General features: G+C 27.6%; 2 protein-coding genes across 2 annotated transcripts; both read right to left on the bottom strand.

Annotated features, from left to right (window-relative positions):
• Positions 1–9,518: 9,518 nt before the first annotated feature.
• On the bottom strand, positions 9,519–10,573 carry LOC124946054 (protein LURP-one-related 5-like). The gene is made up of 2 exons (XM_047486611.1): positions 10,220–10,573; positions 9,519–10,152 (listed from the first exon to the last, which is right to left on the bottom strand). Exons 1-2 carry the CDS (start codon positions 10,427–10,429, stop codon positions 9,715–9,717), a joined length of 648 nt encoding a protein of 215 aa, XP_047342567.1. The 5' UTR covers positions 10,430–10,573; the 3' UTR covers positions 9,519–9,714.
• A 13,254-nt stretch (positions 10,574–23,827) lies between these two features.
• On the bottom strand, positions 23,828–26,095 carry LOC124944891 (pseudo histidine-containing phosphotransfer protein 6-like). Its single transcript, XM_047485241.1, has 5 exons — positions 26,048–26,095; positions 25,112–25,335; positions 24,894–25,040; positions 24,720–24,792; positions 23,828–23,881 (listed from the first exon to the last, which is right to left on the bottom strand). The coding sequence occupies exons 1-5, from the start codon at positions 26,093–26,095 to the stop codon at positions 23,828–23,830; spliced, it is 546 nt and encodes a 181-aa protein (XP_047341197.1).
• Positions 26,096–26,656: the final 561 nt, after the last annotated feature.

Here is a 26,656-nt window from a genome sequence, read left to right as displayed (position 1 = left end):
AAATTCAAATTTAATTTTAGTTCGTATTTGAATATTTAATGTGTGATCTACGGTAAAACCTCGATAAATTAATAATCTCGATTAATTAATAAATTTTTATAGTCCCAACTCGGGACCATTAAAATAAATTAATAATTCACTAAATTTATAAGATAATATATTTTTATTAATACATATAAGTCTCATATAATATATAAATTAATAATTCAATATTACATCAAAATTATAGATATTTATTCTATATTTTACTTTTATAATAAGACTCTAATATAATTTATTTTAAGATGTACTGTAATGGTTGATTTTTTTTAACACTTTTGAGATGAGACGCGATGAGATTACTGTATACAACACTGGTGGATATTGTTTTATTTTTTGGTTTCTACTTATACAATATTATATATAGTATACAGTACTACAACTATGTACCGTACATGAATGTGTTTATTTAATTATTATTTATATTTATGAATTTAGTTTAAATTTATGAATGAATTATGTTTAGTAATATTTATGAATGAATTAGGTTAAGCAGTGCCGACCCACAATATTGGGCTGCCCTAGACCCACCATTTTATTTAACTTGTATAAATAATAATTGTTAAGTTTAAATAATATACTTAAGCCATAAAATGAAAAAAGTGTCCCTCTCGAGCACTTTCTCTTGAAAATGTATCATTTTATTTTATAATCTTAATTGAACCTCAACCTTATCCTCACTTTGCTCGTTAATACTTTTCCACAGTCCCGATTTCACATATCTAATAACACATTCATTCTCATAATCACCCTTAACACCCTCCTCATCCTTCTCATTTTGCAGGATTATTGAGAAAACCATTAGTCATTTTGCAGGATTATTGGGAAAACCAATATACTTGGACCAAATAATAGAAGGATGTGAGAATCTATCCTTTTCTAAAATTAGCATAGAGGTGAATCCTCGTAGAAAATTGTCGATTAATTTGACAGTGGTCGACAGGAAAGGAAAATCTAATGTCATGGGAATCACTTATGTGTGGAGACCGGACATTTGTGCATTCTACAATACTTTCTAACATGACATCACGAAATGTGCTCAATTTATGGAAGAAGAACTAAAGATACTGAAAGGTCAAAAAACAAAAAAATCAGTAAAAAGAAACAAGGGAGTCTAAAAGAAAATAGCAAAATGTGGAGGAAGAGAAAGGAGTAGAAACCAATGAGGACTCTGAAAATGAAGAAAGCAATGAAATTGAAGAAAATATGTTAAGGGGATTTCTGTTGAAGAATAGAATAAAGGTAGTAATAAAATAGAGAATGAAGAAGATGAAGGAAGTTGATTCTCAAAGAAAATGATACTCAGAATAATAAAGCTGAAGCAGAGGTTACCATGGTTGTTGTAAAGGATACAATAGATGAAGCTGAAAGAAGGAAAGACAAAAATCCTGATAAATGATCAAGTCTTTAAATTTATTTAATAAAATTAAATATTACTAAATAAAGGACTAATTCATTTTCATTTAGTTTATATATTTGTCGGTCAAATGCTTCATTCTTCAATTGTTTTGTTATCTTCAATGGTTTTGTCATAACATAACATGAACAATGACAATGAACTAAGTTCTATTAAGCAATCATTACATAAATCTCTAATATAAGTTTGTTTGTTTTTCTCATGTAGAACTTTATTTATATACAATTTAATAGTAGAAGAATTGTCACAATATAGTTAATCAATTTTCTTGAAAGTATCGAAAAGTTTCTAGAATTCACTTAATCCAAATACCATAACACAGCCGCAACATATTCAACCTCTATATAGTAGAAAGAGTTACTACCATTTGATTGTCACTACTCCTTTCTTAATCATAAAAACAAATCCTAATGTACTTTTTCTATCATTTGAATCACTTGCATAGTTACTATATATAAATCCCACTAGTTCCTCATTTTTTTTAAACTCAAGGTTGACCTTGAGGTAAGCCCAACAAGTACTAAGATTAGGGCAGCCTACTCCCAAGCCAGCCCATTTATTTAAATAATAGAATAATTAGTTAAAATTTATTAGTATAACATAGTCTAGTGTTTCAAGATAAAAACTTTGGATTTTTATTTGATTATAGGTTCAAATCTCATAAAAACAATCTTTTTTTATCAAAGTTTTAAACTAGACCTAGAGCAACAACAAAAAAATCCACATTTTTATGTGGGGCTGGGGCAGCCCAAAACTCGGGGCCTATACGCGTTTTTTTTAATTCCCCATTTTCCTCCTAAAGAAAAATTACCCCATCTTTAAGGGCGGTTTGTGTGATTCGGAAATTATCGACCCCATACCTTACCTTTCTCACGTGCTCTCGCGGTATGAGACAATGGATTTTTATGGTAGGTTCGACCCGTGTACCATTTTTTAGAGAAAACGTTTTTTGTGTGTTAAGGCAAACTATATTAAAAAATCCATTGACTTACCTTTCTCTACATCCCGTAAAAAAGGTGAAAAGAGATGAGGAACCGAAAATAGATTTTAGCTTAGGCCCTTTGAATTGGCTCGTATAGGTTTTAAGTCAATACACTCGCGGATGTATCTATTTAATTGACTTTAGAGTCGACACTTTAGTTTTCTTCCCGAAGAAACTAAAAAAATAAAATTAGTATTCGTTTTAAGAGTTCGGTGTTTGGTTACATATTAAGAAAATACCTACGACGCTATGCCACATACGTTTGTCTTTATAGACAGTCTCTACTTCTAAGTATGATGTTTAAAAGATTGTTACATTTTTATTCTGAGTTCAAAACTCTTTTGTTTGTGTGAGAAGATCTTAAATATTTTACAAAGGGGTTAATCTTATTCACATGGAATAAACAAAATTAGAGCGACAATAGAGTGTTGGACACGATTCCCTAGGAAAGATGATCATAGTTGAAGAAAATGAGGACTCAAATTAGAGATTGAAAATTGTTTCCTTTGAAAAGAAAAAGAGAGAATAAATTATTCCAAAGTTCTGAGTGTTTTCCTTTTGAAATTTGTGGTGTTGAGAAAAATACTGAATACGACTCCTTAAAATGAGTCATTATTTTAAAAAATTGTTTGTTAAATATGAGAAACAAACAGAACCTTAGAGTTTATTTTATTTTTTAAAATTTGAAATCAAAATAAAAAGAAAAGAAAGCTCAGGGGCTCAATTAAAATAAAGGAAAAGTTTGAGGCCTATTTTATATTCAAATTAAATATTTAATTCTAAATTAAAATGCAAAATAGGTGAGGGGGGCTTTGCAAATTCCATGGAAGTTAGGGAATTCGGAAATCATATATATATTTGATTCAACAAACGATAATCAAATGAATCCTAAAGTTCTCCTGCAGCCATCTTTGTTTCTTTCTCAGTTGAACCCTCCTGCAACTCTTTTGTTTTTTATTAAATCCCAAATTCATTTATGAATTTCTCCATTGAGCGTGAAATTTTTATGAAGGATTCATAACTCAATAAACTTGAAAACCATTTTTGATCAACCCAAATGGTGCGTTACAATTTTCCAAAATTTCTCTTTTATCCACCTTTCATTTCCTTGGCAATTTCTGAACTAGCCACTTCATATGCTAGTAACTTTGGAGTCCGGACTCCTCACATTATGAGTGAGTAGGAATTGGAAAGGTATGGATCTCACCCACAATTTTTGTGTTTTAAGGAATTGCCAAAAAGGTCCATGTTGATCAGGAAAACCGGCTGCACATGGACATGTCATTTAATGCACCAGTTTCACTACGGGCTACCTGAGGCGAGTTGTATAGAGAACCAGGAGGTATAATTGGTACCATTGAAAATATAACTCAAAGGTCTTTCCAGTGATAGTTCATTCACCCAATATGGTACAGTGTTTGAAAGATATGAGTTTTTAGAAGTGTAGCATACCTCAATTTAGTTTATGGGATTCAGACCAGTTGACACTCTTGTGTTGATCGGGAGAGTGCGTTAATCGTTGATCCAAGGTTCGGAACTGGTTCCATTCGAAAGGTATGTTGATAATCTTCCCAACCCAAGTTGAATCACCCAAAATAATCAACTACAACACAAGTTGTGAATTTTAAGTGGATAGGTGTCCAAGTTGATCTTCATAACAACACTTTTCATTAATGTTGACATTTCACTTAGCTTGGGGACACAATCGGGAAATAGGGATGAACAGTCATAAAGGGGACTCATTTCTATTTTCAAAACATCCAAGAGGATCGAATTCCATCAAGTATCGAAGCTGGAATGAATCTATGAAGTTTTGAATTCATTTGTAGCTTGAAGGGACTCCAAAGTTGCAAATTCTTCTTTTTTTCAAATAACCCTTTTCAAATAATCCAACTCATTTGTGAAAAAATGGCGGTCAAACATTTCTTCCAGCTGGTTGACTTGTATTTGACCCGGGTTGACTCGCCGGTTTGCGAGTTGACTTGTCAGTTTGACCCGTTCTGTCGGTTTCTCCTCTTTTGAGCATCTTCTGCACATATTTACAAACAACAATATTATATTCAAAATTCACGATTTTTCGTGTCGGTTATTTTAAAGGTACTCGGGGATTCGAGACTTGAGGATTTTTGAAATTCGTCATTTGAATCATCGTTTTTAGGCTTTTCTGAAATAGTTTTTAAAAAATATTTTTATTTTTGTTCTCCCGGTTCAATAAACAAGCATGATTATTATATTAGACCGCATTTTTTTAAAATATTTAAGGTGTAAAAATGGATGTCTACATGGCTGACTCTATTTAAACTCATAATGTATTCCAAATGACATAGTCCCTTCAAATAAAGAAGTATCCTCTTTCACAAATTTCAATTGCAAATCAGGAGGAAGTTTCATTTATAGGTTTGCGATGCCAACTTGAAATATAATGTACAGTTGATTAACAATCAAATACCTTAGACAACCCATCATTTGTTTAGACAATGTGCTATCAACCTTGATTGTTTTTTCATCTTTATCAACTATAGTACTATGGATAATATGATTAGAAACATGCAGCCAGTCATACCAAACATTTTTTCCTGGGTATACTTTGATAAAAACGCTTCCATTCTTGAACAAATTAATGACTCAGAAGATGTCTGGGTAATAACCACGTAAATGAAGAAAAATAGACTGTTTTATTTCACCTAAACCCAAATTCAACAAATTAGAATAAAAAAGGTAACACCAACAAGAGATGTCTTCACATCTATATTGAAGATGATTCATATTTGTGACATAACCGGTTTGGCCATCTGAATAATAAAAATCTTCAAAGGATGTATTCAAGAGATATGGTGAATGGTCTTCCATAAATTCGAGAACATGGAAAAAGATGTGATCACTGCCTTGTGGGAAAACAACATCGAGAGAAGATTGTTAAGAGTAATATAAGGCTTCAACTAGTCTTTGTGGACCTATATCAACTACATCATCAAGCGGATAGAGTATGTTTTATCTTTTATAGATTACTTTAGTAAAAAAAAATTGGGATTTTTATTTAACTGAAAAATAAAAAAGTTTTTGAGAAATTCAAAAGTTTATTATCTTTCATTGAACAAAAAAGTGAAGAATTGTTGGTATGCCTAAGGAGTGATAAAGGAGGAGAATTTATCTTCAAAGAGTTCGAAAAAATCTGCATAAAAAGAGGCATTAAAAGACAACTAAATGTTACATATAACCCACAACAGAATGGGGTACTCAGAGAACAAACAATACTATGACAAACAATAGTGGCCAAACAAATGCCAATGAAAATTCTGGCCAGAAGTCGTCGAATGGTGTGTCCATATAAATATGAGAAGTTGCGTCTCTTGAAAAAAAAACACCAAAAGAGACATGGGATAAGTTTTTACCATTAGTAGACTATTTTCAGAATTTGAGGTTGTCTTGTACATGTTCATATTCTAAATAAAAACAAACAAACTTAATAACAAAAGCCACATTTGTATCTTACTTGAAGTCTTCTATTACTTCTCTAGCTTGCTTTCTTCAAAATCTTCTCTATATACTGTTTTCCCACAAGACAGTGATTGCATCTTTTTCTATGTTCATGAATTTCAGAAAAATTATTTACCATCTTTCTTGTGTATCTTTTGAAGATTTTTTATAATTCAGATTGTTAAACCAGCAATGCCGCAAATATGAATAATCTTCAATGGAAATTTAAAGACATTTACTTGTTGATGTTACCTATTCTACCCTAGTATATTGAATTTGGGTTGAGTTGAAACAAAACAATATATTTTTCTTCATTTATTTGGTTATTAACAAGTAATCTTCTTAGTCATACACATTTGAGATATAATGCCTCACACCTTCTATCATCATTCTCAAATCTCATTTCTCTTTAACAGTCAAAACAACATTGATTTCAAGTCAAATTGTTTGTTGAATGTTTTGATTTAACTTGTAGAATCATGACGCATCTCCACACATATGATTAGAGTACCATGAATCAATATAACATACATTATTTCTTTGAAACTCTAGTGGATCAATCAAAATCATCAAAAGAACTTCATTCCTTTCTTTTTAATAAAATTAGCTTTATTATTTCAGTTGAGATATTTTGAATGAAAATGTCACAACTTGTGATAATGATTACACTCAATTAAACATTTATCATAAATGTCTCACTCGGGCCCTTCATCTCCTCGATACGAGCCTCTTCCTCTGTTTCTTCTTCCTTAACTATGCTTTGAAATTTTTGTTCGTGCACTTGTATAGAGCTTTGAAGTTCATCACTGTTATCTCTACAGTATCTTTAGCTTCTTCAATAGCAACCACAATGTAAGTGAATTTATCCATTAGAGTTCTCAAAAAATAAATCGAGAATGAACCAATCCAGAATAATCTCTCATCCTCAATTTTGAATTATTTAAAAGATTCTCCATCCTTCATTTTTAATATTTCAAATTCTCTAGCTATGAAATGTGTTAAAGAGGTTTTTTTTCACTCTCTCGTTCCCATACTTATATTTATGAGAATTTTATATATTTTCCTGTCTAATATTTGTCCAAACATTTCTTTATTAAGAGCTAAAAAAATAATATTATTTACCTTGCAATCTTCTTGTTGTTGTATGTTAGCAACCCTTCCTTCAACTTGTTCTTTCAGTCATTAAGTTCGACAAATTTTTGAGTGCATCAAGTTCTCCATCATTTTGCTCCAATGGTCATAATGATGTCTGTCGAAGACTGGAACCTTACCCTCGGGTTTATTGTCTCCCGTTGCTTTCGATTTTAGCTTATTTTTCTCACGAGAATCCCGATCTATAGATGTTAATGCTCTGCCAAATTGTAAACAATTGAAAAACTAACTTTTCTTAAATAGCCCTAAAACAATGTCACCTAAAAATTGAGAAATAAATAATCAAACTTATAAAAAGAAATGGTCTAAACTTACGCTAATTGGAAACCTAATTAAAAATGATATTTTGTCTAATAACCCAATCTTTAAATTTATTTAACATAATTAAATATTACTAAAGAAAATTTTCTAATGGAACCTATCTATATTAAAAATATTCTTAAATTACAATATGGCAATTCAAATATATAGTCAAGTACAAGAGAACAAAAATTACTAATTTAATTCTTATACAAAAATACCTTATAGTTGAGAATTATGACTAAATAACTAAACATAAAAATATATTTAAAGAGTATAAAAAATACATTACTCTTTAATATCTTGAATCAATTATTGATGAAAAGTACATAATTATGGGTTAAAAGTTATTATTGTTGAACTGGATTTCAATTATATAAAAGCGAATCCAATAATGTGGGGCTATGAAAAGTCTTTAATCACGACATGAAGACTTCTTTTCCCTACAAAACTTCAACCACACGCGGTTTTGATAGGAATCCTTTTTCGTTTTTTTAAGTACCATTGAAATATTAAATAAAGAAAAGTATAATAATAAAACTACTATAAAATAAAAAATATATGATAAAAAATGAAGATAAAAAATGAAGGTGAATGTGACCTCTAATTTTTTAATGTCCACCCTTAACACCCAAAAAAAAATTAATCCTAACTATTTTCTGATATTTGTAGGTTAGTGTGTTAGGTGTTTGGTCTATTAGACTTGAATTAATAATATATTATATTATATTATATTATATAATAAAAACAATAAATAAAACATAAAATTATAAAAAGAATGAAACTATTTTTTATATTTTTTGTCCATTACTTAAATACTTAAGTTTATATATATTTTTTTATTATGGGTGAAGATACATTCTATATGTATATATTATCTGTAATGTTTTAATAATGATGTTGTTCTGGTTCATGTATCCTTTTAAATTATAAGTCTTAATTTATAAGAATATTTTGTAACATATTATAAGTGATATAGTCGATAGTTTGAGCTATCTAAGGTTTTCAAAAATTTTAATTTTGTTGAGGGATTTTCTCCGCTAAAGTTAGTGTCTTTGTATATTGTATTTTGATTGTAGCTTGATAAGTTATAAACGTGTGTTTCTATATTATTTTATGTAAGGTACATTTTATTCATAATGTTCATCATAGGCCTGGCTATAAGATTGTCAAGCCTGGTTAATATTTTATCAAAATATTTTTATTCATTCTTTTCCTAAATCACACTAAAAAGTATCAAAATATTTTTTAATATTACTTAATATTTTTAATCAAATAATTTGAAAATGGGTGGAGAGATGACCAGATTTAGAACTTGATTGATCATAGTTATTTTTCTAAAGTTATATGAAATTTTGTGAAAATTAATTTTTGATAAAAAAAAAAACAAAATATTAATTATTTGATTTTTAGTTCATTTAAATATTAAAAAAACATATTTAAGATTTAAATTTAAGAAAAATAAAATAATGATATTTTAATACTTTAATTAATCAAATCCCTCATTTTATTAAATTGATAATGATGATTAGTGATATTGTCCACACTCTCATACTTTTTTAATGTTTATGTAGTTAGGTTTAAATTTTAATTATTTATGTAATATTATATTGACTTATTTTTCAAACAAACCCATAAAATAACTCACATCAAACCATGTGTGACAAATTTAGGTATACTTAAGAAATTAATTATGTATAAAATAAGTAGTAGAGCGTGAATTTTATCATATATTTTTTTTTAAATTAAAAAAGTGACAGTCGAATTAAATTAAAAAAATATGAATCATGTCACCTTCTCCTGTACAAAAATTATATATATAAATATTGTTTTATTCGAGATGAGCAGAAATCCACCTAAACTCTAACATTGATATGTCCTTCATCAAAAATATCAATAATAGATTGATCTTATTATATGTAAGCATTTCTAAGAAAGGATATTCTAATAAATTCGGATAACAATTTAAAATTTTAAGAAGGAGAAATAATTAAAGAAAACAAACCAAATACAAATATTAAAAAAAACAAGTATGGATGTTTGTGGAGGTGTATAATCAATATGGATTTTAGTAAAAATATTTTATCTTTGTAAATGTGTCAATCAATAAGCCTTAATAGATAGATAGGTTCGAATCTGAAAAAAAAATCATAATACAACAAATCACTTTATTATTATTATAATAATCTCTCAATTCACTTTAATTTTGAAATTCATTAATGCTAACCCACGAGAATCCCACATTATTATTCTACAACAAACCATAGATTTCACTTCACTGGTCACCCAAAAAGTTCACAACAATCAAAATAATATTTCAAAAAAAACAAAAACCCAATAATTATAATCAATGATCTTCCTCATAGACAGGCTCCACCCTAGAACTACCACTCCCATCTTCATCATCTTCATCTTCATCATCATCACCGCCATAGATCTGATCAAGAATTAAAACCAGTCCCATAGCAAGTGCCCCATCAAACCCACCTTTCAAACACAAAGAAAAAACATCTTTCCCAAGCATCATATTTGTCGATACATCCACTTTCCTCTTAATCTCAGCCACAATCTCCTTCCCCGAATCCAAAAAAGTACAAAACCTCTGTTTAAACGACCCCTCAATATGATACTCCTCAACCGCCGATGAATTCTCACCGTCGCCGTAAACTTCAACAGTAACCCCCGACCGACCTATAATCGAAGATCTCTTAACACTAAATATGGGTTTCTTACCGTTTGTTCCTTCTCCTTTATATCCCTCCCATCGATTATGCAAACTCGGCCTCTGTTAATTCAGAACAGAGTAAATTATTAATCAAGAATGGGAAATTGAATCAAATTATTAATATTACCTTTCGATGAACGGTTATGAGACAGCGGCCGGATGCGTCCATGAGGATGAGTTCATCATTGGAGTGAGAATCGGGACCGTATGAATCGACTCTGAAGATTAATTGACCGTTGGAATCGTAGACGGTGAAACCGTCGCCGGAGAAGAAGAGGGAGGTTTTACGAACGGTTAGTTGGGTTTCATGTTCATCGATCATAGGATAACTTCCCATTATTCTGGTTTTTTTAGAAGTTTAGACAATGATCTTTGAATGTGGTTGTGATTTATGAAGAAAAAGTGGAATCTTTGGATGGAGAAATGTGAACCAGAGAAAATGGTGATGAAAGTGATTTAAAGAGAGAGAGAGAGAAAGAGATTATGTGGGTTCAAGTACGGATTTGCTTCAATTTGAATTTAAATAAAATAAATGAAAAAGTTGACGTTAACAAGATGCTGTGAGAAAAAAACAAACGGCAACCAAATGAGAACGTTAGTCTGTGTCTTTGTCGGGTTACTTTCTCATTTTTAAATATTAAGAAAGGGATTTGTTTGATTAGAATTATTTAAATAATTTAATTTAATTTAATATTATTTTTTTATTCAAAATATTAATTAGTTCATTAATTAAAATATTAAAATATATTTTAAATTATAAGATTTTATTTTTTAAATCACATTCTCAAAATATAAAAAATAACGACTTTATTTCTTTATTCAATTATTTTAAAAAAATCATAATAAAAAGTCTTAAATAAATTTCAAATTTCTTAGAACTTATTTCATTTTTTATTTATATTTTTAATTTAATTTTGTAGAATTTAATGATTAGATTAAAGAGATTATAAATCTGGTTCGAAATGCCTAACTTGGATTTGGGCAGATTTTTTTTTTTTATAAAATAAATATCTTTTATTCACAAATATTTTTTAATTACCTAATATATTTGTTAACTAAACTTTAGATATTTTTAAATTTGGCCATATTAAAAAATATATATAAATAAATATTCTAGAGTTTGTAGTTGACTAATTTAGACCCTACACTCTTTTGTCACTATTATTAATATGGGCAAATATTGAAATAGATATAGACCATACAAATAGATATAGAAAAATATTTGATTTGTGCAATATATAGTTTTTATATTATATGAAAAAATATAAAATTTATTTCAATAATTATGTTAAAATTATTTGATTTAAAATATATTAGTTAAAATTATTTCACAACTAAGTTTATTTGACTTTGTTGAATAAGAAAAATTGTTATTTATTTACTTATTTATTAGTAATGTTATTTGATTAATATTTTTAGAATTAGATTCAAACAATTAATTATTAAATATATAAAGTAAGATAAAAAAATAAATATATGATAAATTCAAATATATAATCAAAATATTCAATACATAATAAATTTAATTATTATCAATAAACTTTCTAACTAATTAAATTATCATAATTACATTACTTAATTCTTTTATCAAAATATTAAATTACTATTTTTTTTAATTATTAATTTTACTTTTTATTATATATTAATTATTTTTAAATATTTTTATCAAAACAAACAAAAATTACAATTATACAATTATGATAAATCATACCTTTTTTAAACTTTAAATTTAGGTAAATTGTGTCTTACTTAATTTAAAAAAAAAATCTACAATTTAATGACTATAAATTATCATCTAAATGAGATAATATATTGAATGAGTTGTATTTTAATAATTTAATAAATAAAAATAACAATTTAAGTGAGGAGAGAGAAAATATTATATTTAAATAAAAAAATTAGGAACTCAAATATCAAATAGATTCTAGAGTTTGTATTTTGACTAATTTGAAGCCTTACACTTTTTTTCTTAGGTTTAATATTATATGAAAAAATATAAAATTTAATTCAATAATTAAGTTAAAATATTGAATTTAAAATATATTACTTAAAATGATGATACACAAATAAATTTTACACATTCAAAACTAAGTTATTTGACTTTGTTGAATAAAAAACATTGTTATTTTATTTACTAATTTGTTAGTAATATTATTTGATTATTTTTTAAAATTAGATTCAAACAATTAATTAATTATTAAATATATGAAGTAAGATATGAAATGAATATATATAAATTCAAATATATAATCAAAAGATTTAATATATAATACATTTAATTATTATCAATAAACTTTTTAACTAGTTATTTTTTCACAATTATATCACTTAATTTAATTATCAAAATATTAAATTAATAATTTTTAAAAATTATTATTTTTATTATAGATTAATACATTTTAAGTATTTTTATCGAAATAAAACAAAAATAAATTCTCAAAAGTATGGTAATTAAATGATACTTTTTATAAAGTTTAAAGTTTGGTAATAATTTTTTAAAGCAATTATTTTTCTACAATTTAATACCATTATCATCCTAATGAGATAATATATTAAATAAATGTTATTTTAATATCTTGTTGGATAAGAATAATACATTATAATGAAGTGAGAAGAGATAAAATATTATATTTAAATATTTTTTTTAAAAACCTAAATATCAAACAAGATTCTAGAGTTTGTAGTTGACTAATTTGGAGCCTACACTTTTTTTCTCAATATTATTAATAGGGCAAGTATTGAAATAGATATAGACCATACAAACAGAGAAAAATATTTGATTTGTGTATTATATAGTTTTTATATTATATGAAAAAATATATATAATTTACTTCAATAATTGAGTTAAAATTATTGAATTTAAAATATATTAGTTAAAATTATGGTACACAAATAAATTAACACATTCACAACTAAGTTGATTTGACTTTATTGAATAAGAAATTTTTTTATTTTATCTAATTATTTATTAGTAATATTATTTAATTAATATTTTTAGAATTAGATTCAAACTATTAATTATTAAATATATAAAGTAAGATAAGAAATAAATATATGATAAATTTAAATATATATAATCAAAAGATTCAATACATAATACATTTAGTTATTATCAATATTTTTTTAATAAGTTATCTTTTCATAATTATATTACTTAATTCATTTATCAAAATATTAAAATATTAATTTTAATTTATTATTATATATTAATACTTTTTAAATATGTTTTTTAATAAATTAAATTACAATCATAAAATTATGATAAATCATACATTTTTTAATTTGGGTAAAATTTTGTCTTAACTAATTTTAAAAAACCTACAATTAGTGACTATAAATTATCATCTATATTAGATACTATATTAAATAAATTGTATTTTAATAATTTAGTTGATAAAAATAATACATTATAAATGAAGTGAAAGAGAAAATATTATATTTAAATAAAAAATTTAAAAACCCAAATATCAAACAAGATTAGAGTTTTTAGTTGACTAATTTGGAGCCTACACTTTTCTCACTATTAATATAGTTTTTATATTACATGAAAAAATATAAAATTTAATTCAATAATTGAGTTAAAATTATTGAATTTAAAATATATTAGTTAAAATTATGATATATAAATAAATTTTACGCATTCACAACTAAGTTTATTTGACTTTGTTGAATAAAAAAATTTATTATTTTATTTACTTATTTATTAATAGATTCAAAACAAATTATTATTAAATATATAAAGTAAAATATGAAATGAATATATGATAAACTCAAATCTATAATCAAAATATTAAAAATATAATGCATTTAATTATTATTAATAAACTTTTTAACTAATTATCTTTTCATAGTATCATTTAATTCATTCACCACCGTAATATTAAAAAAAAGATTTTAGTAAAATTATTATATATTTTTATTATATATTAATATTTTTTATCAAAAATAAATAAATTACATTCTCAAAATTATGATAAATCATACTTTTTTAACTTTAAATTTGGGTAAAATTTTGTCTTACTTATTTTTTTTTATTTTTTTTTTTATAATTTAATGACTATCAACATCTAAACGAAATAATATATTAAATAAATTGTATTTTAATATTGTTGCAGATAATAATAATACGTGAGAAGAGATTAGATATTATATTTAAATATTTTTTTTAAAACCCAAATATCAAACAACATTCTAGAGTTTGTAGTTGACTAATTTGTAGCTTACACCTTTTTCTCTTATTGAAATAGATATAGACCATACAAACAAGATAGAAAAAATATTTGATTTGTGTATCATATAGTTTTTATATTATATGAAAAATTATTAAATTTATTTCAATAATTGAGTTAAAATTATGGTATACAAATAAATTTTACACATTCACAACTAAGTTTATTTGACTTTGTTGAATGAGAAAAAATGTTTTTTTATTTACTTATTTATTAGTAATATTATTTGATTAACTTTTTTAAAATTAGATTCAAACAACTAATTATAAATATATAAAGTAAGATATGAAATGAATATATGATAAATTCAAATATATAATCAAAAGATTCAATATATAATACATTTAATTATTATAAATAAACTTTTTAATGAGTTATTTTTTTTTACAATTAGATCACTTAATTCATTCACAAAAATATTAAAATACTATTTTTTTTAAAATTATTTTTTATTTTTTTATTATAAATTATACATTTTAAGTATTTTTATCAAAAACAAAAAAAAAAATTATAATCTCAAAATTATGATAAATCATACTTTTTTTTTAAACTTTAAATTTAAGTAAATTTGTGTCTAACTTAATTTTTAAAAATATATATATTTCTACATTTTAATGACTATAAATTATAGTTTAAATAAATTGTATTTTAATTAAATAAATTGAATTTTAATATTTTGGTGGATAAAAATAATATATTACAAGAGAGAAAATATTACATTTGAATAAATTTTTTAAAAATCCAAATATCAAGCCAGAGTTTGTAGTTGACTAATTTGGAGCCTAAACTTTTTTTCCACTATTATTTATAGGGATAACTATTGAAATAGATAGACAACCAAAAAGAAAAAATATTTGATTTTTTTCTGATATATAGTTTCGATATAATATGAAAAAGTATATAATTTATTTCATTTTAATAAAACGACGTCGTTTTGGTTGTCTTCTTCGCGAACGTCGGAAGATCGCGCTTGACGCCGACGACCTTCTAGAATATTATAATCTTCGTCGTTTCTCGTCCTTATCCCTCCAGATTTCGCCTATGTATATGTCTCTCCATCGCCATCATTTCCTCTAAGGATTGAATTCAAATCCTACCCTAGAACTAAGCCTACGAAGACAAAATAGAAATCAAAGGGATAAACTTTAGAAGCCAAGTTGAATACGAAATTGGCTTCAAAACTGACCTAGCATGGGTATAAATACTTCCCTAGTCTTTTTCTTTCAATCCATCGAACATTATTCAACAATCATGGCATGCTTGAAGATCTTCAAAGGAGCTCCGACGACTGTTTTTTGAAGAAATTGTTCTGGTGTTCTAAGCTTCGATCTAGAGCTTTGGAAAGCTTCCTTAAGATCATAGGAGTGTTATCCAATCACAAGTAAGCTTCCAAACAACCTATGATTCATGTTGTGATTAATAATTGAAATTTTTCAATTTCAATCTGGTTGAACTTTTTTAAGGTTCAATTATGTATTTTCTATAGTCGAAATCGATTCTTAGATGATGTCCAAGCTTTCTGTTGAAAGAGATTTCATCAATTCAACCCCAATCAAAAAAACCCAAATTTGATTTGAAAATCTGTAAATTTTGAATTTCATGTTCTTGAGCTTTTTGAGCTTGGATTTTGATTCAAATAGCTGCCTAAAATGTTTGTAAACATGTTAGGATAAGTTTCAAATCATATAACATACATCCAAAATAAAATTTTAAATTTCAGTTTTAAAATATGTTACAAAGCTTGATTGATGTTCTTGTTTTGGTCGTGTTTAATTATAAACATCATTTGGAAGTTGTTAGAACAAGAATTATGCCATGAGATGGCCTAATTCAAAATTTCTCAAATCTTGTCCTAAAAATCATTTCAAAAAATCAATCGTCTTGGGGCTCGATTGATCAGTTCTAGGATTAAGAATGGTGATCCCTACATCCAGCTAAGTTAATAACAACTTACAGATCACGTTTTCGTGATCTATATCAAAAGTTTTAAACCTAGAATTTTATATCAAATGAAGAACACTTTGTGTTCTTGGACTGAGTCCTATAGGACCGAGGACGAAAGACCGATAGGTAGTACCAAGAATCCCCAATCCTAACCGTGACCAAGGAACGAGAAAATCAACATAGGACCAAGACCAATGACCGATGTTCTTGAGTTAGAACTAAGCCCTAGGACTGGTGTTCTTGATCTAGGGGCGAGAAATCCGACCGAGGGTTTTTACCTAGGACCGAAAAATCTGACTTGGGACCGAGACTCCCAAGTCTTAGGACCAAGAGGTCCAACCTTGGGATCGAGTGTCCCAAATCCGGGATCGATAAACCTTTATACCTAGAACGATAATTTCAGCCAAGGACCGAGAATCCTTGGTACCTTGACTTAGGGACTCCGGTCCTCCGATCGAGTATCCCAAACCCCAATCGAGTGTTCACTCGGTCTAGACCGAGTCACTCTGGTCTTCGACCGACAAAAACAGATCTAACCCTTAGGACCCCAGTCATAAGACTTATTTGGTTCCACTTTTTAAAACCCCAAATTATTTTTGTAATTTTGGAACCCCAATCTATTTTCAAATAATCACTAGAGGTCGGAAAATGATTTTCAAAATATTTTTGGGATATTTCCCAAATAAATATTTTGACTAAGGCACTGTTTGGAATTTATTTTTAAATTCTAACAACCTTTTATGATATTTCAGGTTCTTTACTCAATCTTTTCTAACCGCAATCATAGGTATGTACCTTAAAATAGTTTTATACAATTATTTACGTAATCCAAACTTATCCTTGTTTAGGATCCCTAGAATACTAATTTAAAGAAAATAAACGTTATAAATAAATCGTTTGATTGCTAAACTTTTAAAAAATAAAACCGTTCGACATTCAAGTGTCCACCAAACCATGGTTCGACATTCTTCAAGAATACATTAAGTTATATAGACGATCTTTTGAATGTCAAAACATGCTTAAAGGAAGTACATGCAGGAGTATGTGGTCCACATATGAGTTGACTATCTCTTGCCAAGAAAATATTCCGTCTTGGATATTATTGGAAAAATATGGAACATGAATGTGTCATCTATGTAAGAAGTTGTCACCAATGCCAAATCTATGCTTACCTAAAATATACCTCGACATCTTTGCTTTATAATATGACATCACCATGGCCCTTTTCTACATGGGAAATTGATGTCATTGGGAAAATTTATCCTCATGCGTCAAATGTACATGAGTTCATACTCGTAGCTATCAACTATTTTTCTAATTGGGTCGAGGCAACGTCTTACAAAATTCTAAAATCTACTCAAGTGGCAAAGTTCTTCCGCGTCAATATCACAGCCAGATACGGGGTACCTCATGCCACTATTTCAGATAATGGAAAACACTTTCAAGGAAAAGTTTTATCTTTACTCAAAGAGTTCAAAATTGAGAATCACAAATCATCACTTTATCGAACACAAACTAACAGTGTGGTCGAAGCAACTAACAAAAATGTGATTAGGATCATCAAAAAGATGACTAACACATACAAGGATTGGCGTGAAAAGTTGTTATTTGCCTTATGGGGATATCGTATGACTGTTCGGACATTGACAGATGAAACTCTCTATTCTCTAGTATACGGTATGAATGTCGTACAACCTATGGAGATTGAAATCCCTACATTGAGAGTCCTTTTAGAGTCCTAAGTCATTAAAGAAAATTAGATAAAATCTCGATATGATCAGTTGACATTAATGGAAGACCACAGGTTGGATGCATTATGTAAAACTCAGGTTTACAAAAAAAGAATGGTTGATACCTTTAATAGAAAAGTCAAGCCCATGAACCTAAAAGAATGTGACTTCGTGCTCAAACGAACCCGGGAACTATTATATCTTAAGGGCAAGTTCCGACCACGATGGGAAGTACCCTTCCTATTTAAGAAAATCCTCCATAGAGGTGTAATCCATCTATCTACAATTGAAGGTGAAGAATTTATTGCTCCAAGCAATTTAGACACACGGAAACGATGTTATGTGTAATATCAACACGTGAAAAGAACGACTCACAATCCAGCCTTACTAGGATTATGATGACTTTGTTCAATCCCTACCAAGATTAAAACGAATTTAGTCTCCACCCTTGAATGAACTAATTAATTTCTAGTTTTGTATAACTACGTCGTCATCAAAAGAAGAACTACGTGAGACCTGATTCTTCCAAAAGAATAAAAGAAAAAATGTCAAGGACAAAAGGAAGATACGTGGGCAGCCTATATATAAGTCCGATCTTAATTCAACTCAAAATAAATAAAAGGAATGGACTATTGCTACATTTGTCTTACATAACGTCTAAAGACAGTAGGAACCTTGGTTCTTTCCACCAACCAATGACAAGGATTTTAGGAAATAAGAAAGGGCAAAAGCCAATGACAACTCTATTAATCAAACAATGATTGATCTCCCGAATATGACACCGAGTTTTTAGAAAATTATAATCGATGGATATTCTTAATAAGCTTGTTTTTGTGCTACGCGATTATCCAGGAAATTAACTCTCTAGAATTTTGAAAAATGAACTGGAATAAACCCCCAAAACTTAAGCCAAAGCCGCAATTTGAGAAAGACGTCTCATCCCCCTTTGTACAAGAGAACAAGGAGAGATAGACTCAAGGCTTAAAAAAATCTATACATATATGTATAATAAAAGCTCATGTCTCGTTATTATCACCATCCCCTAAAGTAAGTCTTATCTTATGATAGGTGTCCATAGAAGTCATTATTATGACCAATCTTCATCGGCACATTCCATCTCTTGATGGACATAACATGATTATTATCACTATTTTCAAGAGAGTCATATTTGTTGATAAGTATCCAAAAAGAAGTCTTACATGCAGTTGATAAGACAAATCCACAGTCAAGGCAACCTTCAGGGTTGTTACAATAATCCATTCACAACCAAAGGCATGCCATCTTTCAGGCATATAGTAAGACTATTATGATAGTCTATCCCAACAAGATTCAACACATAAAGAATGATCTTATAGTGATCTGACCTATGAATTATGATTATAATTCATTCTCATCATCTGTTGCCATCCAAGTTGTATCCTTCTATCTTATAGGTTGGGGTACAAATTTCAAATTTTCATCCTCGGACCCACGTTTTTCAAAAACAAAGTTTGTTTTATTCAATCTCGGTTCGATAGAGGTATTTTGTAAGCATGAAAATTTGACATACCCCAATTTATAATAATATTTATAATTTTAAAATAATATTTTGAATTTTTTTAATTCAAAATAATCTAAAAGAGAAGTTAAAACTAAATTAGGATTAATTATTGTGATACATAAACCCCAATTATAAAAATTAATTAAATACCAAAATTAATTTGGGATTAAAATGTTGCATTTATTTTACCCAAACTAAAACCAAAAAATGTTGAAATAATTTAATTATAACTTTAGACATAAATTATGTGTAATTTATAACCTAAAATAATTAATAAATATCCCAAAATAAAATAAATAAACATAATTTTTATTATGTTTTCAAAAATATTTTTATGTATTAATTTGGTGAAGAAAAATTTAAGAAAATGTTAAAATTTTGATTTCAAATAACATTTTTATTAAAAATATAAAACTGATGATTTAGAGTGGCAGAAATTAAACAAATCAGCTGCACCAGGAATTTCATCCATCAGATGAGCGTCTGGTCTTCATCAACCGCACCAGAACGCTCTGCGTAGCCGACTATAAAAGAGAAGACGTGCACCCGGGACCACACATGATCAACTAATGGGACGTCAATCCCGTTAGCCGAAAACGCCCAAACGCCCAAACGCCTTACGAACCGTCAACAAATCGCAATGGCGCGTTTCATTTTAATGAAACAACATCGTTTAGGTTGACTTCTTCGCGAACGCTAGAGGATCGCGCTCGACGCCGACAACCTTCCAGAATCTTATCTTCGTCGTTTCTTGTCCTTATCCTTCTAGATTTTGCTCATGTGCACGTCTCTCCATCGCCATCATTTCCCTTAACAATTGAATTCAAATCCTACCCTAGAACTAGGCCTACGAAGACAAAACAGAGATCAAAGGGATGAACTTCATAAACTAAATTGAATACAAATTCGGCTCCGAAATCGACCTAGATTGGGTATAAATACTCCATAGGTCTTCTTCTTTCAATCCATCGAACATAATTCAACAATCATGGCCTACTTGAAGATCTTCGGCGACAGTTTTTTAAAGAAACGTTTACGGTGTTCTAAGCTTCGATCCAGAGCTTTGGAAAGCTTCTTTAAGATCATAGGAGTGTTCTCCAATCACAAGTAAGCTTCCAAACATCATATGATTCATGTTGTGATTCAGAATTGAAAATTTTCAATTTCAATCGAGTTGAAATTTTTTATGGTTCAATTATTACTTTCTATAGTCGAAATCGATCCTTAGATGATGTTCAAGCTTTTTGTCGAAAAATATTTCATCAATTCAACCCTAATGAAAAAAAACCAAATTTGATTTGAAAATCTAGAAACTTTAAATTTCGTTTTCTTGAACATTTAAGCTTGGATTTTTATTTAAATAGTTGTCTAACATATTTGTAAACATGTTAGGATGAGTTTCAAATTATATAACATACATCCCGATCATGTTTGATCAAATTGAAATTGTCAAAATAAAAGTTTATTTTTCAGTTTTGAAATATGTTAAAGAGCTTGATTGGTGTTATTTTTTTGGTCGTGTTTGATTATAAACATCATTTGGAAACTGTTGGAACAAAAATTAGGCCATGAGATGACGTAATTCAAAAGTTCCCAAATCTTGCCTAAAATCATTTCAAAAAATCGATTGTCTTAGGGCTTGATTGATCGGTTCTAGGATTAAGATTTTGATCTCTACATTCAACATAATTCATAGCAACTTACAGATCACGTTTTCGTGATCTTTATCTAAAGTTGTAAACCTACAATTTTATACCAAATGAAGAACACTCTGTGTTCTTGGACCTAGTCCTGTAAGACCAAGGACCGAGAATTCTCGGTCCTAACCCTCACCAAGGACCAAGAAAATCAACCTAAGACCGAGACCAAGAACCGATGTTCTTTAGTTAGGACTGAGCCCTAGGACCAGTGTTCTTGAGTTAGGGCCGAGAAATCTGACCGAGGGTTTTCACCTAGGACCGAGAAATCTGACTTGGGACCGAGACTCCTATGTCTTAGGACCAAGAGGTCCAACCTTGGGACCGAGTTTCCCAAACCTATGACCGAGGATCTCATCCTAGGGATAGCCCCGGACTGAGAGTTTTCTACACCTCGACCGATAAACCTAGCCCTAGGCTAGTCTAGGATCGATAAGCTTTTATACCTAGACCAATAATTTCATCCAAAGACCAAGAATCCTTGGCACCCTGACCTAGGGACTCCTGTCCTCCGACCGAGTATCCCAAACCTCGATTGAGAGTTCCCTCAGTCTAGACTGAGTCTCTTTAGTCCCCGACTGACAAAACGAATCCAACCCTTAGGACCCCGGTCCTAAAGCGTATTTGGTTCTACTTTTCAAAAACTCAAAAATATTTTTTTTATTTTGAAACCCCAATCTATTTTCAAATAATCTTGAGAGGTCGGAAAATAGTTTTCAAATAAATTTCGGGATATTTTCCAAATAAATATTTTGATTAAGGCTCCGTTTGTAATGTATTTTAAATTCTAACACCCTTTTCTAATATTTTCAGGTCTTTTACTCAATATTTTCTAACTGCAATCGCAGGTACGTATCTCTAAATAATTTTGTACAAAATTATTTACGTAATCCAAACTTATCATTGTTTAGAACCCCTGACTACTAATTTAAAGAAAATAAATGTTATAAATAATTTTTTTAATAACCAGACTTTTAAAAAATAAAACCGTTTTCAACGGGAACGAAAGACATAGCGTTCAAGCTCTTTCTCGAGTGTAACTAAATAGAGAACTCTTTATGGAAACTCTGATATTAAATACGTTTGTACATGTACACATTTTATTAATTTTTGTAAAAAAGAGTGACTCTGATTTAAAATAAATAATATTTTCTTAAATCATATTTAAATCAAATTAGCATTTGATTATAACATATCTTCATATTATTAAAATTTGAATAAAATTAATTATTTATACATAGTTAATTCGTTATGTATATGCACGCAAATCAAAATTTAAACCATCGAATCTTGACCCACTTCGGAATACACCCTATTGTCACGTGTCATCCTCTAAGCTACACACTATAGATTTTTCAGGGTTACAATTAGTTATATTATTTGATTTTTCTTTATTTAAATATATTTAAAAAATTAATTATTAAATATATAAAGTAAGATATTCAAAATATTATGAAATCAATATATGATAAATTCAATTAGAGTCAAATGTATAATCACTAAAGTTAACAAATATATTAAAAAAATAAATTCAATACCATTTAATTATTATCAAACTCTTTTAATGAGTTAACTATTCCACAATTAACTAAATGATTAATTAATTGCAATTTCAAATGCTCTACTTTTTATCTTCAAGAGCTTGTTTAATCTCATTTTTAGTCTTTTAAAAATTTGGTTAAAAAAAATAAGTTAGTTGAAGTTTTAATTGATTTAATTATTAAAATGTTTTTGTTGTATTTTAAATTAAAATTTAATAAATAAAATAAATGTATTTTAATATTTTAATTGATAAAATTAATGATCTAATAAATAAAATAGTATTAATTTTATAAAATGATAATTTATATATAAAAATACAAGTTTAATTGATTGAGATTCATATTATTAATTATAGTTGTACTATAACTATTATTTTTTTTTATAAAAGTTTTTATTTTATATAAAATAATATTAATTTATAAGTGCAAATAAATTGTGATTATCTAACCAGTTTTATAATAAAATTAAATTAAAAATAACTTAAAAGGAACAACACATTAAATGGATTGACTTATTTTTGTTTATTTTATTATAAATAATATGTTTAAGGTAACTTTTATTTGGAATTCAATTAGTTGAAATCAATGTGACCAAAAAATAATGAGTGTATTTGAAAAAGGGTATAATGTAATAACATTTATGACAATAACAAACTCATCATATACATTGTTAAAAAATTATATTATTTGGTATAAATTACCAAGATTATATATATATATATATAGGATCCCTTCAATTGCTAATTTTTTTATTTGCCCATCAGAGATATGGGTTATTTAAATAATTATATTTTGATAGTTAAATAATTAATCCTTTTCTAAATATTAATATTTTTAAATATATTCATTAATAATTCAAAGTTTCATAATCTATATTATCAAACAAAAGTAGACTTCTAGAGTTTTACAATTTTCTTAGATCACATGAACATAACAACACACGACTTATAATAACAATAATACCCATTACAACCATTTTTTTGACATTAATTCATTCCTCCTTATAAATAATAATAATAATAATAATAAGACTAATTAATGTCTTAGACCTTCATTAATTTTGAATGGGATACCTAATGATAGCTGCCAACGCTAGTTGCTGCTCCAGCTACATTAATCAAACAAATAAACATCATTCATGTTAGCCACTTTCAAATATATCATAAATTTATTTATTTTTTTAATTTAAAAAACAAGACAACTTTTGGCCACTTTAAATTAGAACATGTTTGATCTTAGTAGTCTTTTAATATTTATTTTATAAAATTTAGACTATTTAAAATCTTTTAAATAAATTAAATAATAGGTCATGAATATAAATTTTTAAAAACTTACAAAACTTAAATGATTCAGGTTTTGATTTTTTACTTTTTTTAAATTTTATCCAGTTTTTGATTATATGACTAATTTTAACAATCATATTATTCATTTTTATTAATTATTTTTATTATAAAATTTAAAAATAATAATTATAATAATTCAAACAAAAATATGAATTAACATATTTTGTTTTCAAAAGATTTTTTTTTTATAAAACTGCCAATAACCAACATTAAACTAGAGCTAATTTAATGTTAGTTTTTCTAGAAGTTTTTCCTAGATTTTGTGCAATTTAAAAAAAAAAATCACTCTATATAAAATTACTTTGATTCTAAACATTAAATTATTTATTTTATTAATTAAAATATATTTATTTGTATTAAATTTAAATTTTAAATACTAAAATATAATTAATTGAAAAAAACACAAATAACTCTTTTTGTTTTTTATATATCATTATTTATTTTATCATAAAAATATTAAAACTCTCTCACAACATTTTTTAAAATTATTTGTTTAAAACTTAAGTCAAACAAAATTTTACTCAAAACCAAACTAATATCTAAAAATACCAAGATCAAATAAACTCTTGATGATAAATATAATTTAAAAAAAAAAAAACATACATGGAAGTATTCATGTAGGTTGTTCTTGAGATAACAATATTCATGTTCAACCATCTCCAAAGCTCTCAAACACCTAATCATCAAAACACACAATCATATACATAAGCCAACATTAAAATAATAACTCAAAACATATATATATTAGCCAAATCATAATCAAGATTCCAAACATACCCAAATCTATTAGCCATCTCCGATGCAGCCCTAAAATCAACACAAACATTTCGAACTCTCTTCGCCCCAATACTTGAACTACTTCCCATAAACTGGTTTATATGCATTCCAATCTTCTTATAATCCACTTTCAAATCTTTCTCCATCCTATTCAACAACAACAACTTATTAGTCAAAATTATTATTATTATAAAAACCCGAATGAAATCAAAACTTACAGAAGATTTGTGAGATTGCGGAGGAGTTTGTCGGATTCATTGAAGTAGATATTGACAACTTCGGAGATGAAATTTGGAGAGGAGTCATCTTGAAGCTGTTGAAGTTGTATGAATTGTTCATCTAAAACTCCTTGATGGAAGAGTAAGGCTAATAAACGGTTCATGTCGACCCGTAACCGTTCCATACCCAAACCCAATAGCCACACTGGAAGACCCGTCTTGTTCTTGTTATATAACAATTTGTGAAAAAAAAATTATGTATTTATTGGAATGTTGATTTGTTGTTTGATGTTGACAGTTCACTCATGAAGCAGGAACTGTAATGGCGACGGTAATGGCAGTAAGTAAGTACTAGGTTGATGGATGGGCAAGGCAGAGTCTATATAGACGGTTATCTCTAGGCCTTGTTTGATTTGAGCTTGTTTGTTTGGTTTGGATTTATTTAATCAACTTTAATTGTTTTAAAAATTGTCTAGTGGTGTGAATTTTGAGGTTGGGTAAGTGCGTTTGATTTAGCATTTATTCTCAGTGTTTTGCGTAATAAATTAACATAAAAAATTATAATTAAATACATTTTTTCTCTACGTCCCTATTCTGTGAATAAACTGAAACAAATAAGTTGACTATAAGACGTACATGGGAATTTTAAGCTTTATAATAGTTGAAAAATATACGGGAACTCGCAACATAATGTATCGTGACAAAAATGTTTGCAATTTTTTTAGCCTCATCTTATTTTTGCAATTTCCATAGTGATAAGTTTGAGTCATGAGGTCGCGGTGCTGTAAAATGATTCATCACAACATGAGACCATGTAAAGGAAAATAAAAGACAAGTTCGACAAAGATGTTTTCGTCCTAAACCTCCAACATAAATTATAAGTAGAATGAGTTATTTTTCAATTGATTTTAGTTTGGACTTATTAAATATTCTAACGTTAGATTTACTCGAGCTTTTAGGGATTTCACTCAAATCAAGTTTCATTGAAGTTAGTCGTGTTGATAGACTTATAGTTGTTATGTTATTTTTTATGATTAATAAACCGAGAATGTAGAATAAGAGTCAATTCTCTCTTCAGAATTATCAATTGATCAATAAAACCGTTTATAAAGTTTTTTAAAACAATATAAGAGGTAATTGATCACGCGTTATTTATTATCTATCCATATGAAAACACTCCTTCACCAGGGGAGACATCAAGATTGAGGTGGTCTAAAAATTTTAAAAGAAGTTAAGTTTTAAAATAGAGAAATAAAATAACCTACATATTAGCTCAAGTCATAATAACGGAAATAAGAGAAAAAAAAATTAAGGATTTGTAAATAAAATGTATCTATATCAATCCATTAAAGATAGTTAATTTGTTGTTGTTTTTTTTTCATGATTTGAAATTATGTAAATTTGGATTGTTTATGGTTAATGAACCAACAATAATGACCTTAGGGTGTAATAATGCTCCACTTTTAGATAATATAATATTTAAAATTCAAAATTACTTTTTTATTATACATTAAATAACCCAACCAACCAAACATGAAATGAAAA

The sequence above is a fragment of the Impatiens glandulifera genome, chromosome 7 (assembly GCF_907164915.1).
Source record: "Impatiens glandulifera chromosome 7, dImpGla2.1, whole genome shotgun sequence".
Classification (NCBI taxonomy): Eukaryota; Viridiplantae; Streptophyta; class Magnoliopsida; order Ericales; family Balsaminaceae; genus Impatiens; species Impatiens glandulifera.
Note: the sequence above shows the minus strand (reverse complement) of the source record. Positions and strands in the feature narration are given on the sequence as shown.